The sequence below is a fragment of the Aptenodytes patagonicus genome, chromosome 1 (assembly GCF_965638725.1).
Source record: "Aptenodytes patagonicus chromosome 1, bAptPat1.pri.cur, whole genome shotgun sequence".
In the NCBI taxonomy this organism is placed as follows: Eukaryota; Metazoa; Chordata; class Aves; order Sphenisciformes; family Spheniscidae; genus Aptenodytes; species Aptenodytes patagonicus.
This window is the reverse complement of record NC_134949.1, coordinates 134,032,292-134,048,103: the sequence shown is the minus strand read 5'-3', so window position 1 is coordinate 134,048,103 and position 15,812 is coordinate 134,032,292. Positions and strand designations below refer to the sequence as shown.

At 40.2% G+C, this 15,812-nt stretch overlaps 1 protein-coding gene across 5 annotated transcripts in view; it reads left to right on the top strand.

Moving 5' to 3' along the window:
- The first annotated feature begins 1,251 nt into the window (after positions 1 to 1,251).
- GK (glycerol kinase) overlaps positions 1,252 to 15,812 on the top strand; it is a 39,176-nt gene continuing 24,615 nt past the window's right edge. For 3 of the 5 annotated variants that reach the window (XM_076355895.1, XM_076355913.1, XM_076355904.1), the window contains exons 1-8: positions 1,253 to 1,431; positions 10,345 to 10,418; positions 11,092 to 11,198; positions 11,778 to 11,855; positions 12,897 to 12,976; positions 13,997 to 14,134; positions 14,639 to 14,748; positions 15,356 to 15,422. In XM_076355895.1, coding sequence (XP_076212010.1) covers positions 1,354 to 1,431; positions 10,345 to 10,418; positions 11,092 to 11,198; positions 11,778 to 11,855; positions 12,897 to 12,976; positions 13,997 to 14,134; positions 14,639 to 14,748; positions 15,356 to 15,422 — 732 coding nt within the window. In that variant the 5' untranslated portion in view covers positions 1,253 to 1,353. Of the gene's footprint in view, positions 1,432 to 10,344; positions 10,419 to 11,091; positions 11,199 to 11,777; positions 11,856 to 12,896; positions 12,977 to 13,996; positions 14,135 to 14,638; positions 14,749 to 15,355; positions 15,423 to 15,812 lie in introns of all 5 variants that reach the window. The other 2 variants (XM_076355875.1, XM_076355885.1) reach the window with 1 other exon arrangement.

Below are 15,812 nucleotides of genomic sequence, written 5' to 3'. Positions count from 1 at the left end.
TGGTTCCAGTGTTTCATTACTCTCACTCTTGAAAATATGGATCTTATTACTAAAATGTATTTGGCTCATTTCAGATTTTGTAATTATGGGCTGCAACTAAATCCCTTGCTATCTATTACACATTAGCAGATAGTGCTGTTCACATCCCAACCAAGGCTCCTAGATGCTAGCTGAAGTACTAAGAAACAAAAAAAGGGTATGTTGGAAGCATTGGGTAAGATGTCACACAAAACATTACCAAGTGGCAGCAATCAGATTTTGCTTATCAGGCAGCAATGCCGACAAAACACCATGAGTTTGGACAGCTACCACTAATGGAGAGTTACAACAGAAGACAAATCTATTTAGTGGCATCTGTGGAGGCTGACTTACTGGCAGCATATGTCACTATATAACTTCTCATGTGCTTTAGTCAGCATTATTAGCTTTTGCAATTCTATCGCAGGTCTTGCAACACCAGCAGTTTTTCTTGAAACACTAGTCACCCACACGTAGTAAGGAAGGAAGATCAAGATCCCATTTTTTGAAGTTACCGAGTATTTCTGCTTGACAGTGACACTTCGAAAGATGAAACAAGCCCTTTTGGGGCTGCTAACATTTTTCAGTCGATGCCATGGCTATGGTGACTCAGTTTTGAACACCTCCTCGGCAATATTCGCTCTGAACAGAAATCTTTCTGCGGACATCTCGGCTTGGCACCTCCCGAGCACCCATCCTCTGCGGCTGGATCCCGCCTCAGCGCGGCAGCGCGGCCGCACCGGGAAAGCCGCCCGGGCCAGCGAGGGGTTTCTTTCCGCTTGATTACAAGCGAAACGGGTTTCGCTGCGGGGAACGCCGCCCCAGGACACAAATGACCCCAGACTGGGGCCCCGGGACCTCGTCCAGCAAGCTCTCCCGGGAGCCTCGCACAGCCTTCCGAAGCCCCCCGCCAAGCGGCACTGACTTCCCTCAGGAAACACCCCCGGCTTCCCGCGCCTCCCCTCACGCCAACGGCTCTCGGGCGGGGGGGGGGGGGGGGGGGGGGGGGGGAGGGGGGGGGGCGGGGGCGGCCCGTCACGCGGCCCTCCCACCGCTTCCCTCCTCTAGGGCCCACTTCCTGCTCTTCCCGGCCCCGCCCCCCGCCCCTCCGCCCCCACCGCGCCCCGAGCGCTGGTTGGCTGCGGGCTGACAATGCGCGCGGCAGCGCCCCCCGCCCCGCCCGCCCCCGCCCCGCCCCCCCGCCGGCTTCACCCCGGCAGCCACGCGCCGCTGGCCACGAGCTGCCGGGGCAGCGTCAGCGCGGCCGTTACCCGCTCGCTGAGGGATCGCTGAGGGGACGCGGCGGGCGGTTGGGCGGGCGGCTGAGCGGGGCTGATGGCCGCGTCGGACCGGATGGTGCTGGGGCCACTGGTGGGCTCCATCGATCAGGGCACCAGCTCCACTCGCTTCCTGGTGAGCACATCGTGGGGCTTGGGGCGGCCCCGGGCGCGGAGGCGTGCGGGGGCAGGCGGCGGCCCCGCGGCCTGAGGGAGCCGCTGCTTCTGCGCCTTCCCTCTCCCGCACCCTCGCGGAGTGCCTCTGGCCTCTGCTTTGCCCTTGGGGAAGGGCAGGGGGAGCGGGCCGCGCGGGGCCGTGCTGCCGCTGCCCCGGCTCCTGTATCCTGCCCTCGGCCGGCATCCCTCTGCCCCCCGGCGGGCCGAGCTGCCGCGCCGCGAGGAGAAGCGGGCGCCGGTGGACACGGGGGTGGCGGAGCCGGCCGTGTCCCCGGCGATCACATCCCCATCGCCTTCCCGCCGCGCTGGGGGGCGAGCAGCGCTGCCCGTCCCGCGGAGAACGGGCCGGGCCGGAGTGCCAGCAGTGCCCGCCCGGCCCCAGAGCAAGCCAGAGGCCAGCATTTCTGGCTGCTGCTTGAGGGGACTGCAAAATCCCGCTGTTTTGAGCTCGTTGTGTTTTAAATCTGTCCAGTGTCTCGCCCTGAATGAAATCAAACGGACGAGGTGCTCAGGAACTGGAGAAATAGATCCGTGTGAGTTCAGTGACTGTGATTAGCTGGTGTTCAAACAATGCAATGACTCTGCTGTGTTCTCCTCTAAAACCTACTTGGGCCTGTTGGAACGATTGCTGCAGTTCTGGAGGCTACAACCCTAATGTCAATGTATCCTGTGCACTGTAGGTATTCAGGTGACTGAACTTGTACACCTAATGAAAGATGGGCTTGTTTAAACGCTAGAGGAAGATAGGTTTTTTTAATATATAAGCCCTTTAGTTTAACGAACTTGTTATTTCCATATTATGCAACAGACAGGAACTAATGTTGTTGTTATATATGAAGCTTACTATATAAACTTCCTGCTTGCAAATGTCTATGAATGTCCTGTTGCCTAGTCAGTAAGTTATGGTAATTTGACTTACATCCCAGTGATAATTTCCACCGTGGAAGTGGAATAGATAATTACTAGATACAAAATATTGTTAAATGTGCACAGTGTTCAACTGGGAAGATGAATGTTTTGGCTTGCCCTTGCTTTTTTTCTTTTTTAAATACATGTGGAATCTTCTTTCATGAAGCAGGAGACTAGAATATCTTCTTGACCTCTGTTACCATTATTACTCAATATTACGACCTTCATGGGATTGTCAAGTGACAAAACACAGATCTGGGGGTGGAGAGAAACTTCAAACTGACAAATGACACTAGTGGGCTATCTTGAATGCCAGTCAGGAGTCCTTTCTGGAAAAGAACTTGGAAAAGTTCCTGTAATACCTGAAGATAAAGTCTATCTGCGTTACATGTATGCTGAGTTAACTTTTCTTAGCCTAAAAGGATAACACTAGTAGAACTAAAAAAGACACTGCAAGCTTTAAATTTATACTCAAGCTCTTTTTACAAGTATTTTTACAAGTTCTTCTAACAAGGGATTTCTTATACTAGATGAATTCATCAATAGTTTGTATACAGCTGGGTTTTTTTTCTGTCTGCATGAGGTATGTTTCCCCTGTTCGAGGATTCAGGTGCTCACACAAATAAATAAGAGCCCATAATTATTTCCTTAATTTTTTTAAAAAGTGTATTGTGTCTGTCAGTCTTTTCAAATCTTCTTGCATCCATCTCAGGTTCTCTCAATTCATTTCAAAATACAGCGTTGTTTTAAACTTGGCAGTGTGATCAAACCATTATGATAATAAAGTTATGTGGATTTGAGCAAAAAAGATACATCATCACTGAATTAAATTGGAACATGGTGTAGGGGGGGAAGAAGAGGGCAAAGTGGGCAGGGGTCTGCTGCAGGTCGCATCAGTCATTCAGATAATAACACATGTATCTGGAGAATTCTGTGCTGGAAAGAGATTGCCACAGTTAGAAGAGAGAGCTTGCTTTGAAATATTTTAAGCCAAAATGTAGTGTGGTATTCTTTTTGCCCGAGTTGTTTTCTTGGCTCTCTAATTACCTCTGATCTTTTACTGTGTTAGTTGTTTTGCATACCTTTCTCACTGATCTCTCTCTACATTTTTTTTTTCTCTAGTCCTTCCAACCATTTTCATCTTCACCAAGTCACCAGTCAAAATCAAATTGTTGGTTACTTTGCACATGTCTATTCAGTAGTACAGTGCAACTATTACCTAGCTTTTTAAGATGGAAGACATAGGATTTTGACCAGGTTAAAGATGTCTGGGTGAAATACTGGCTGGTCCTTTGGGGCCAAAGGGTAATGACAACAATTCAGAGTCTAAATTTACAATTACAGGTGGACAATTTGCAAGTGGTGTTCCACAGCAGTCAGTAACAAGGGCTGATACCCTGTAGTATTTTCATCAACAGCCTGGAGGAAAGGTTGGAATGCCCTCTCAAGTTTGTAGATGACCACAGACCGGGGGAGAAGTTGACTGGAATTCCAGCTGGAGAAGGGGCCTGGCAGAGGCTTCATGAAGTTCAACAAAGTTTAGCACTTGGGACAGAAGGCTAAGAAACAGCTTGGTGAAAAAGGACCCAGATTACTGCTGGACAGCAAGTTGAATATAAGTGAGCAGTGTGTCCTTGTGGTGGTGAAGATTAACCACATTAAGAAAAGTGCAGACTGTGGATCAAAGGAAGTAATTACTACCGTCTGTGTGGCACTCAGGAGGCAGCTCTGAGAACACTGTGTCTGGTTTTGGTCTCCCCCAGAGGAAGAGAGAGTCTGACGAACTGGATTTTGTCCAGCAGAGGGTCACTAGCATGATCAGTGCACTGCAGCACAAGCCATGCAAGGAGAGGTTAGAAAATCAGGGGTTGTTTCATCACAGGGGAATCTAAGGCAGTGTCTTCAGCTATCTAACCACAGTTTGTAGAGAACTCGGAACCAGCCTTTTCTCAGACATGCACAGAAAAAGATAACAAGCGATGAACACAAGTTGCAGCAGGGGAAGTTTCAAATAGATGTGAGGAAGAAATGTTTCACTATGAGGGGCTGTGGATCAGGGGCCCAGAAAGCCTGTGGAATTTCCATCCTTGCAGATACTCAACACCTGACTAGAAAAGGCCCTGAACAACCTGGTCTAACTTTAAGCTTACCTGAGCAGTGGGTTGGGCTAGATGACCTCCAGAGATTCCTTCCAGAATTAATTATTCTGTGTATGGACACAAGTTTTGAGAGATTCTCCTGCTTACGTGAATGAGGCTGTATGAGCATAAACGATAAAGAAGCACCAGAACTTAGGTGTATTGCTGTTACTGTCACTCCTTATTTATCCTTGCTTCTCACATACACTACACATACAGTTTTAGCTTATGCTGTAGTTTTACCCTCTGGGGACCCTAATTTGAATCTTTTCTTTGCTAAACTACTTGCTTTTGCAAAATAAACTGTAATTGGTTTTGAGATCTCAACTTTTCTGTTAAGTTGGGTTGAACCTGAATAACAGATTCAGAGTTACCAGGGAGAACGCAGTGTTTTGAGTACTGGTACTCAAATTGCACTGGCAATTCCTTAAAGATATCAAGCAGGAAAATAAATTAAGTAGGCTAAAGAGGTGTACCCAGATGATTAAATTCTGGTCTAGATGTTTTGCCAAATATTTTCATCAAACACTTGCATCTCTCATGTTCCATTTTATTTTATTCAAGAATCATATCATAAAAAGCCATTGTAACTTCTTTTGCTGAAAGTCTTGGGATCAGGAGCTAATGGACAGCTGAACCACTACCTGATCTCTTGAAAGCTATTTGCTGAGTAAAGTCTTTCTGGCGTTTTATCCAGGAACAGCAAGAATCAAAATATTCAGTGAAGTACATACACAGTACTTCAAGTTCTAGGTTTGTCAGTCAGCCACAGACAATTTTTTTTTTTCCACCTCAGTGGAATATTTCTTTCTTTCTTTACTTCATTTCCAGAAGAAACAGCCAAACAAAGCTATATCACACTGTAACCATTCTTTTCAGTAAACAAAAACTGATTTTAGATAAGGAAAACTTAGTACCCATTGAGTTTACCCTTCAGAGGGGACTCAATTTCCCCCCTCTACTGAAGTAACATGACCTTTTGGGAAAAAGCAAAACTTGATTGTGTAGCTAACAAGAAGGGTTAAAAATATTGCAAAGACTTTAGTTTTCCCCTAACTCTTAGCTTTTATTATTTAAAATACATTGTAGTTTTGCTTTTTATTTGCATAATCATAAGCACCTCCTTGAGGGGGGAGGGAGGTCTGTTCATCAGGAGCCTTCTAAGCAAGATAATTTCTAGGAGACTTGCTAAACTGTGCTTATTCATAAATTCTGACTGCCTGCTAATTCTAGATAAATGCTAAAGGTGGAATTATTGTTTGTCTGTCATTCTTCCCCCAGTTGGTTTGATTTCAATGCAATTTCAGAACTCCAGCTCTGAGCTTGTTTGCCTGCAAAGCCATAGCTCTTCCAGCTTAACAGAAACTCATGAATATACAGCATAGGCTAACAGAAGTAGCTTTTCTGCAGGCAGAGTTACATGACAAAGCTTGAAAGTTGTGAAAAGTTACTTCTAAAATCTATGTTTTTACTATTGTCTCTTCAGCTGTGCAGCTTCTTGCATCACTTTTACGAGCCTCATGTTTATGTTTGTCTCATATTTCTTTTCATTCTTTGAAAATTGTTACAACTAACTGGTCTAAATTCTTTTCCACTAAGATGATAAAGACTCAATGTAATACCATGCAACTATTTGCACGTCTTCATATGATGTCATGTATTATATTAGAGACCCTATAAAGAGCTTGAATTAAGTGATCAGCCCTTGTGCTTGTCTGCTTGCTTACATACAGCATAGCTAAGTAGGTCTTTCTTCTCTCCTTCACTCTGAGATTCAAGGCTCAAGCTCTAATTCTTTGTATGATAATTTGCTGGGAGTGGAAGGAGAGTGTTATTTATTCCTTTTCTTTAATCTCTCACCAGAGAATTCGGCACATATCTGGTGGTTTTCACTGTCTTTCATCAAATCATCTTTGTTCAAGATAGCTCTACATGTCCAAATAGCCTATACAATTCTTTTGTGACTACTGCTGATACAATTAGGGCAAAACTGACTGACTTTTTTTTCTCCCTACAAAAAGTGAGAGATCAGCATCATAAACTGGAACCAGTTCTTAATGAATATGAAAGGAAGGAAAGCAGTGACAGAAATACACTTCAAACCTGTTTCAACAGGAATGTATTGACCTTATCTGAATAACTCATACTTATTGTCACCTATTTCTCTCTCTCAGAGGGAAACAAGGACCGTTTTGGGGTTTTTTTGGCAACAGGTTTTTTTTTGGGGGGGCGGGGGGGCGGGGAAGGAGGGGAGGTCCCATTTGTTCTATTTATTCCCTACTTTGTTTATCATCTTCTAGGTTTAAATGTAATGACTCATTTATGTTTGATATCCTTTTGTGTATCAGAATTCTGTTTATCACTGTAGAACATGGTATTGTTCTCAGTGAAACTTTTTAATCCCCTGCCCTGAGGTACAGGGATTTTCTGCTGCTTTTGTTGAGGATGTCAGAAGCTTGTGGTTTTGTTTGTGACGGATTAGGAGAGCGTGTTTACCTAGTTCTTCTCTATGAGCATGAAAAATCTATGCATTTGCAGTGTTATTGCTTCTGTTGAGAATTTATTGCTGTTAGAACAGCTTGCTTAGAAGGAGGTAAAAAGCCTTGCTGTGCTAGAGCTTCACCCTTTATTATCTGCGGGTCACACACTCCAGGTTCAATGAATGACCTTGTCTAATTGAATCTGTAATTATTTCCTGCTAACAGTAGGAATCCTTATGCACTGCCTTCTGTCTCAAGGAATACTGAATGATTAATGGTGAATGATTACCGAGTGATATTTAACATTGTTAGTAGGTCAGATACACACAGGTTCAATAAAAAGTCTTCTATCTTTCTATCTTTATTATAAAAACTTAGTAAATGTTACTATGCTTTTGGCAGAAAGGCAATTTCAAGTAAAAAAATCTTGCTGCATACATGCAAAACTTAATCTCTCCTATTAACTATGTTGCATAGCGTTTTAAGACCCATATCCCATTATACCGGTTCCTTCCAAGCATGCAGTACTGACAGAGCTTACCCTTTTATTAGGATAGCTTCATGTCAAGCCTGAGCTGGTAGATGAAACACAGATAAGTAAATATGGTAAAAAGAATACAGTGGTGCTTTTTCTATGTAATCTTTCCAACGGATAACAGAAAAGGACAAACGTACCTTTTTAAGACTTCTTTTCTGGGGAGTGGAGGGGAAAAATTAGCTTTTAGTATTTTCCAGAGAGGTTGTGCTGTTTCTGTCCTTGGAGGTTTTCAAGACGTGCCTAGAAAAAGTCCTTGAGCAACCTGGTCTAATCTCATAGCTGACCCTGCTTTGAGCAAGAGGTTGTACTAGGGATGTCTCAAGGTCCCTTTCAGCCTGAATTATTCTATGATTCTAATATATAACTAGAATGTTTCTAAACTTCAAAGTTTCATTCTAAAGATACACTTTAAGGTTTCAAAGAAACTGGAGAATCAGAACTTCATCTGTTCTTTGTCAGAATTGTTCTAATAGTATCAGAGTAAACTGTACTATCTGAATGAAATCAAGAGTTGATGGATTAAAAGCTTTAAGAGAAATTCCTAAAATTTGTGGAATGAGAAGAGAGCATTACCAAGGAAGTCTAGAAAAGATTCAGTTGTATCCTAGAGAGTGGATGGGTATAACTGAGTTTTGTACCCTTAGCACGAGAGTGGTTTCTAAATCTGACCCTCTTCTGCTTGCCATGAAAAGATAGGATGGTGTCCTACTGGTATGTTCTGCAGTTCACTGGAGTCTGCTGGTAGATTTTACTTTCTAGGTCCCTGAACATTCTTCAAGCAAAAGATTCTCCATGGTGCTAGTGAGAGAGCGCCATTTTCACAGGAATGTCATCATTGCCCAATCAGTTACTCTGGCTTACTCATTGTACAATTAAGTTGGATGTTTTACTGGGTTTCATCTTAGCTTGGCCACAGTAGATTACTTTTGGAAATGGACCACTGATGGTTAATGAAGATCATTGTGTATTCTAGCTGAGCTTCTACTGCAAGGCAGAGCCTCTAGCTTGTGATTCCTGAAGAATAGCCATTAGTATAGTCCTCAGGATTCTTTACTCTGCTGTTTTTTATTGTAGTATAACCAGATCTAAGTCACTTTTCTGCATGTTCTTCTCTTTTTTAACGTATTGTGTTGCTGCAGTGACGCTCTTTTCTTGTCAGATCGTTCATGAGCTCTGTATTTGCAGTTTGTTTTGAAACAAACTAAGTTCTGCCTAGGTGCTTTTTTCTTTCTCCACAGTTTGGTCCTTTCTGTGATTTCTAAACTACATGTGATTGTCTGTCTCTTAAAATCACTCTTCCTAAAAGTGAGCTAGCCCAAGAAAAGGCATAGCTCTGGCATTACAGTAACAGAGCAGGAACTAAAGAAATATTATGACTAGCAGTGGGTATTTTACAGAGATGTGTTCTAAAATGCATCATTAGTTTAATTTCTGCAACCTCCACAAGAAAAAATGTGGTTCTTTCCCAATACCAGAGACATGGATTTGACAGGTGGACCACTCAGTGGGTAAGAAATTGGCTGGATGGTCTCACTCAAAGAGTTGCAGTCAATGGCTCAATGTCCAAGTGGAGACCAGTGACGAGTGGCATACCTCAGGGGTTGATATTGGGACCGATGCTGTTCAACATCTTTGCTGGCAACATGGACAGCGGGATTGATTGCACCCTCAGCAAGTTTGCCGACAACACCAAGCTGTGTGGTGCAGTTGACACGCTGGAGGGAAGGGATGCCATCCAGAGGGACCTTGACAGGCTTGAGAGGTGGGCCCGTGTGAACCTCAGGAAGTTCAACAAGGTCAAGTACAAGGTCCTGCACATGGGTCGGGGCAATCCCAAGCACAAATACAGGCTGGGCGGAGAATGGATTGAGAGCAGCCCTGAGGAGAAGGACTTGGGGACGTTAGTTGATGAGAAGCTCAACATGACCCGGCAATGTGCGCTTGCAGCCCAGAAAGCCAACCGTATCCTGGGCCGCATCAATAGAAGCGTGACCAGCAGATTGAGGGAGGTTATTATCCCCTTCTACTCTGCTCTGGTGCGACCCCACCTGGAGTACTGCATCCAGCTCTGGAGCTGCCCAGTATAAGAAGGACATGGACCTGTTGGAGCGGGTCAAGAGGAGGGCCACGAAGATGATCAGAAGGCTAGAGCACCTCTCCTATGAAGACAGGCTGAGGGAGTTGGGGTTATTCAGCGTGGAGAAGAGAAGGCTCCGGGGAGACCTTATTGCAGCCTTCCAGTACCTGAAGGGGGCCTACAGGAAAGCTGGAGAGGGACTTATTACAAGGGCATGTAGTGATAGGACAAGGGGTAATGGCTTTAAACTGAAAGAGGGTAGATTTAGGTTAGATGTAAGGAAGAAATTCTTCACTGTGAGGGTGGTGAGGCACTGGAAGAGGTTGCCCAGAGAAGTTGTGGACGCCCCCTCTCTGGAAGTGTTCAAGGCCAGGTTGGATGGGGCTTTGAGCAACCTGGTCTAGTGGAAGGTGTCCCTGCCCATGGCAGGGGGGTTGGAACTAGATGATCTTTAAGGTCCCTTCCAACCCAAACCATCCTATGATTCTATGAATCCATCAAGAGAAAAAAGCAGTTAGAATTGACAGCAAAGCTTACCAAAATATTCTTTGCTCACCTTAATTACAAAAATTCATATATCTGAACCCAAGTTGTATGGATATTTGGGTTGATGATAAGAAATTGCTGTCAATTATCACAGCACTGTATTTGTTTGAAAGAATAAATGTTTATTTATTGTTGTTTAAACTTCTGTGTTAATAGAAAATTCCATTGTGTCATTTATTTGCAGGTTTTTAATGCAAAAACAGCAGAGCTCTTGAGTCACCATCAAGTTGAGATACAGCAGAAATTCCCTAAAGAAGGGTATGAATTTTCTGCAGTTTTTTATTTGTTTGTATACATTTTGGTAGAGCTTATGTGTTTTTTATCTATGAATGATAAAAACTGAAGTTGATTAATAATTATGAAGAACATAGTACCTGCTATAAAAGACTGTGTGGTAGGAAAAATGGCATAAAAAACCCCACATTGGGTGTCGGGTATGTGCTCTGAGTTATGTAAACTAAAAATACTTAGTGTTTTACTCTGACCACTCATTAACATATTTAAAGTTTAAACTTTAAAGTTTAAAACTAAAGTTTAAACGAGACTTAAAGTCTCATTTAAAGTGGAAAAGCTTGTCATTTTTACAATTTAATCATAGTCTTCAGCTTAGTCCATAGAAATTGCTTAGTTTGTTCTCTGAGGTGTTTTTTTTGTTTGTTCTTAACTGACCTACCATGTGCTGCCGAAGTCCTCTGTATAGAATAAAACAGAACAACATTCTTTGTTTTCTGCAGATGGTTTTGTTGTGAAAATACACCTTACTGTTTAAAAAGGGTTTGAAATTCATTACACTTTTTCTAGAGATGTAAAACATACTTTGTAGTTATGATTGTGTCAAAATGCTCAGCTGGTTTTTCAGACTAGAATTTCTTTTTTTCCCTAAATGTAACTTTTTGTCTTTTTATTAACTGGTGTTTACTGTTTGTTAAAGATGGGTGGAACAAGATCCAAAGGAAATATTAAAGTCTGTCCATGAATGTGTGGAAAGGACCTGTGAGAAACTGCAACAACTGAACATAGACATCACTAACATAAAAGGTATTCCTACTACTTAAGGATAGCTGAGGGCTTTAACATACTCATGGTTGAGCAAGTCAGATTCTCTAGTTTTTAAGTCAATAAATAGAAAGGTGGCAGCATGTACTGGCCTCAAGGAAAATGTTAAATTGGAATTGAGAGCAGTTTGTTTGGGAGGAATAATGAGAAAATAAGTCCTTCGTGTATATTAGCAATGCAAAATCTACAAAGTAGACTTAACTTAATCTTGCAAAATCACAGAGACAGTGATGAATGAAGAAATTCTGAAATTTAAATTAGGACTTACTGGGAAAAGCTAGTTTCCCTATCAGTGTTGTTGCTGTCTCGGTTTGTGGCAAAAAAAAAAAAAGAGAGAATTAGAGCACATAGCTTAAGCAGCAAAAGTTGAATGATGAGTTTTTAGAAGTAATATTTCTAGATTATAACATGAAAAAGTTGGAAGCTTTTTATTTCCCATTTACTTTCCTCTTCTCCTTACCTGTTCCTCCCTCCTCTCCACCTCTCCCTTCCCTCCCTCACCCCCTAAAAGGGGAAAACAAACCTTCTGAAAAGGATACTTCTTTCTATTTTGTCCTGAAGCCATTGGAGTCAGCAATCAGAGAGAAACAACAGTGGTTTGGGACAAGACAACTGGAGAACCTCTTTATAACGCTATTGGTAACTACTATACTTTCTGAATACGTAATATCATAAAATGAGTGTGTTGTAGAAAAATGCTTTCCTAGTTTCCTGTGCGGATCTCGTTGTGGCCTAGCCTACTAACTTCTTTGATTTTTTGATATCTGTGTCATAAGCTGTGTGTTTGCATACACCAGTGCAATTAAAAAAAGCCTATTCTGTTAAAATTATTACTTAATAAATCGCTTTATGGGCTTTTAACAAAAAACAATGTTCCTGAGGGATTTTATACTTCTCTGGCATTTAATGAAGCTCTGACTTATGCCCAATCACTTCCTTTTAAATGAAGGAGCTTATTAAATTTTGAGGATGCTTCTGGTTTAACTTTAAAGGAAAAACATGTTAAGTAAGTTTAATGAATACTGATTGATTTGGAGTTTTATTTTTAACTTACCTTGGCTTTTTAGATTATGTCAGCTGAGAAATGGTAACTGTTTACATTTGCTCTTTTAGGCCACGTTAAGTGCCAGATTTAGTTTAGCAGAGTATCACTGAAAAAACAGGACTTTTCTATATTCAAATATATGTTGTTTACAGCTTTATCTTAAGCCCAGCTGTACCTTGATAACTCTGACATAGCACTTTAGTTCAAAGTTTTCACAGAAATAGTAAATAATCAACCTGCTATTTGTTTTAACCTCCTAGTTTAATGACAGTCATCTGCTGTAAACAAAGTAGTATTAGTCGTTTGCTTATGCTCTGGTAGAGAAAAGTATATATCCTATTATGTGGAAAATCCTGTTTGATTTCTCAAATCGTTTGTTCTTTTAAATCAAATGAGTTTATCTAACCATTTTTAATTTTTACAGCAGTGCATTAAAAATACAATGGCAATACAATATTCTTTCAACTACTTGAAAAGCTGAAAATAAAGACAGGAATTTACTTTCAACTACTTGAAAAGCTGAAAATAAAGACAGGAATTTACTGGCAAGAGCTCCAGTTTTGTAGAAGCAGCTTGTACATGTCACTTTTCATGTATTAAATCAGTTGATCAGTTAATTTTATTCGTGTTTTTAGTGTGGCTTGACCTGAGAACCCAGTCAACAGTTGAACGGCTTCTTAAAAGAATTCCAGGAAAAAACAAAGCCTTTTTTAAGGTAAGAGATATTCTAGAACATTTAAATAGTAGGTGAACTCTTATTGCTACAGTGTATAATGTTTTGGAGATGTGTGGTTAAAATTCCCCAAAACAAAGTAAGTCAATTGTAGCTTCTAATCCCTTCTTAGCTTGTTAAATAATAAAAAATGTGCATAATACTGTACTACAGATGTGAGACTGGAAAATGTTTATTTTCCTCAAAATAAGTGGTTAACACTCCTTACATACCTCACTAGAGAAGTTAAATGAGTAACTGTTAGTGAGACTTAATCATGTGCTACCTATCCAATGATAAGTAAACATCACGCACAAAAATTAAGAGCAAGTAGAAAAAAAACATTTGGAAAATAATTTATTGATGTGAAATATATTATCCTTTCTCATCTTATGCCTTAATATTGAAATTAATTGCAACCAGTCTGAGAACTGGGAAGATATTTTATAAAGAGCAAATTCATTCTTTTTTTTTATATGGGTATATATATAACAATTTGGAAAAAAAATGCTTGCAAAAAGGTGTCATAATTGTTTGATTTATATTTTCCTTGATTGATTGGATAAATATTACATATTTTATACATCATGTATTTTTCTATAGCCAGGAAATGGATGTCAAAAAGCATATAAACTTATGACTTTTAGGTTCTAGTAGAGTACAAATTCCATCTTTCCTGTGCCATGCTGCTCATTTTTGTTGTCATTACTTGCTATCTGTGGAGATATCCTAGATAAGACAGGACTTCTGCAAACAACTATTTACACGTAAATGGTCTTTGAACTGCATTTAGATCAGCTTTGATCTTTGTCCATTAATGCACTGGTCATTCGGTTTTGATATTTTCAGACTCGTGTATTGTATGCTTAGCACTTATTTAAATAACAAGCTTGTGTCATTTCTCTGAGGTTTGTGTCTTTGTTTTTTCACTTACTGTCAACATTTTTATACATAATTACAGTATTCATGGAAAAGATACTTGCATGGTCTTTAAATGATTTTTTTTTTTTTTTTATTTTACAGTTTAGGACTGGTCTTCCACTTAGCACTTATTTTAGCGCTGTGAAACTTCGATGGCTTTTGGATAATGTGGAAGAGATTAGGCAAGCAGTTGATGATGGAAGAGCTATGTTTGGGACTATTGATTCATGGCTTATATGGGTATGTATTTTTGAGTTTATTATCACTCTTTTTAAAATGAATTTCCATATCATGCAAATTTCTGTGCAAAGTACAGTGACACATGATGCCCACTGATCACACAGTGATGTCAATACAAGCCACTAAAGAAATTCCATTAAAGTTCCTTACAAGACGAGCTTTTACTGTCCCTGTATCGCTTTTTTTTTTTTTTTTGTAGATGCTTATGTGTAGTTTACCATTTATATGTTGCTGTAAAATTTTGCTCATGCTTTTGGAAAAATCTTGGACTTTAGAAAGATGTATTTACAATATAAGAATCCAGGAGGTACTGCTGTACCCTTATTACCTCTCTCATGCCTTTTTTTCCACTATATCAGGTCTGCCTCTTTAGTTGTTGCAGAAATATCGGAGTTCCCAGTCCCAGGCTGAAAGCTTTGTGGATGTAGAAAATTTTTTTGTAACTTGTTAAGGTAGAACTGTATCTTTTCGTGGCGAATACTGTTGATATTTTTTTTTGTTCAGTGTTTGACAGGTGGAAAGAATGGAGGCGTTCACTGTACAGATGTAACCAATGCCAGTAGAACAATGTTGTTCAACATTCATTCCTTGGAATGGGATCCTGAGCTCTGCCAGTAAGCTCAGTTTTTCAGTAATACTGTTATTTAAATAGATTCTGTAAGTGATGTGTGAAGAAACTAATTTAATAGTAAGAATCTCTTATCTAGACTAAGATCAGCAATTACTGTTGCATTTACTGTTAACATTAATAATTAAGATTCATTGTTCTCCAGATGTCCAAATTACAGCTGTCTGGATTAATTAAAAGTAGCAGAGCCTGGATTTTTTCTGTAGGTGGAAGACTGGTTCATGGAAACAATGACATTTAATAGTTTCTTTATTCCTTAATCAAATTTGTAAGGCAGTTACAATGATAGTGTCTCTATTTAAATTTATTAATAACAATATTATAAAGATATTGTTGGAAGAGGAATGACTTCCCACATGAAAGAGTTGGATATGTCTTCAAAAATATTCAAATATATGCTGTTTTACTCTGTAATTCAGTGTCATGTACTGTAACAAGTGGAAAAACACATAGTGATGGATTAAACCCTAGAAATCAAAGTTCCTTTTATGATTTTTTTTTTTTACAGCTGAAACTTATTTAAGAAAATAAATGCAAAATCCTTTCTGATTTAGCACTAACCATATATATAAATTATTTTGTATTGTGTTCAGGTTCTTTGATATTCCTATGGAAATACTTCCAAAAGTACGAAGCTCCTCTGAGATTTATGGTCTGATGGTAAGTTTTCTTGTGTGTGTGTGTGAAGTTAATCTTGTTAAAATATAACTATATCAATATAAATTTGACTGAATTTCCATACATTAAGACTAATGGCTTTTTCTAGACCAGTATTGTTTGATATATGATTAGTATGTCATTATCTACTGTTGTGTAATATTATATGAAGTTGAATATCTGTTGTTTTCTCTTTTAAGTGTCAAATAGACAAAACAAAATGGTTTTTGATAAGGATAAATATTTTTTTTTTAATTACAATTACTTATTGATTTAGAAACTACCCATCAGTAGATTATAAGAATGAGATTGCTGTTATTACAGCACAATATTTTTACTTCTTGTACAATTGAAAAGAAGAGATGAAAGTCACTATGGAAGTGTTCGTGATCT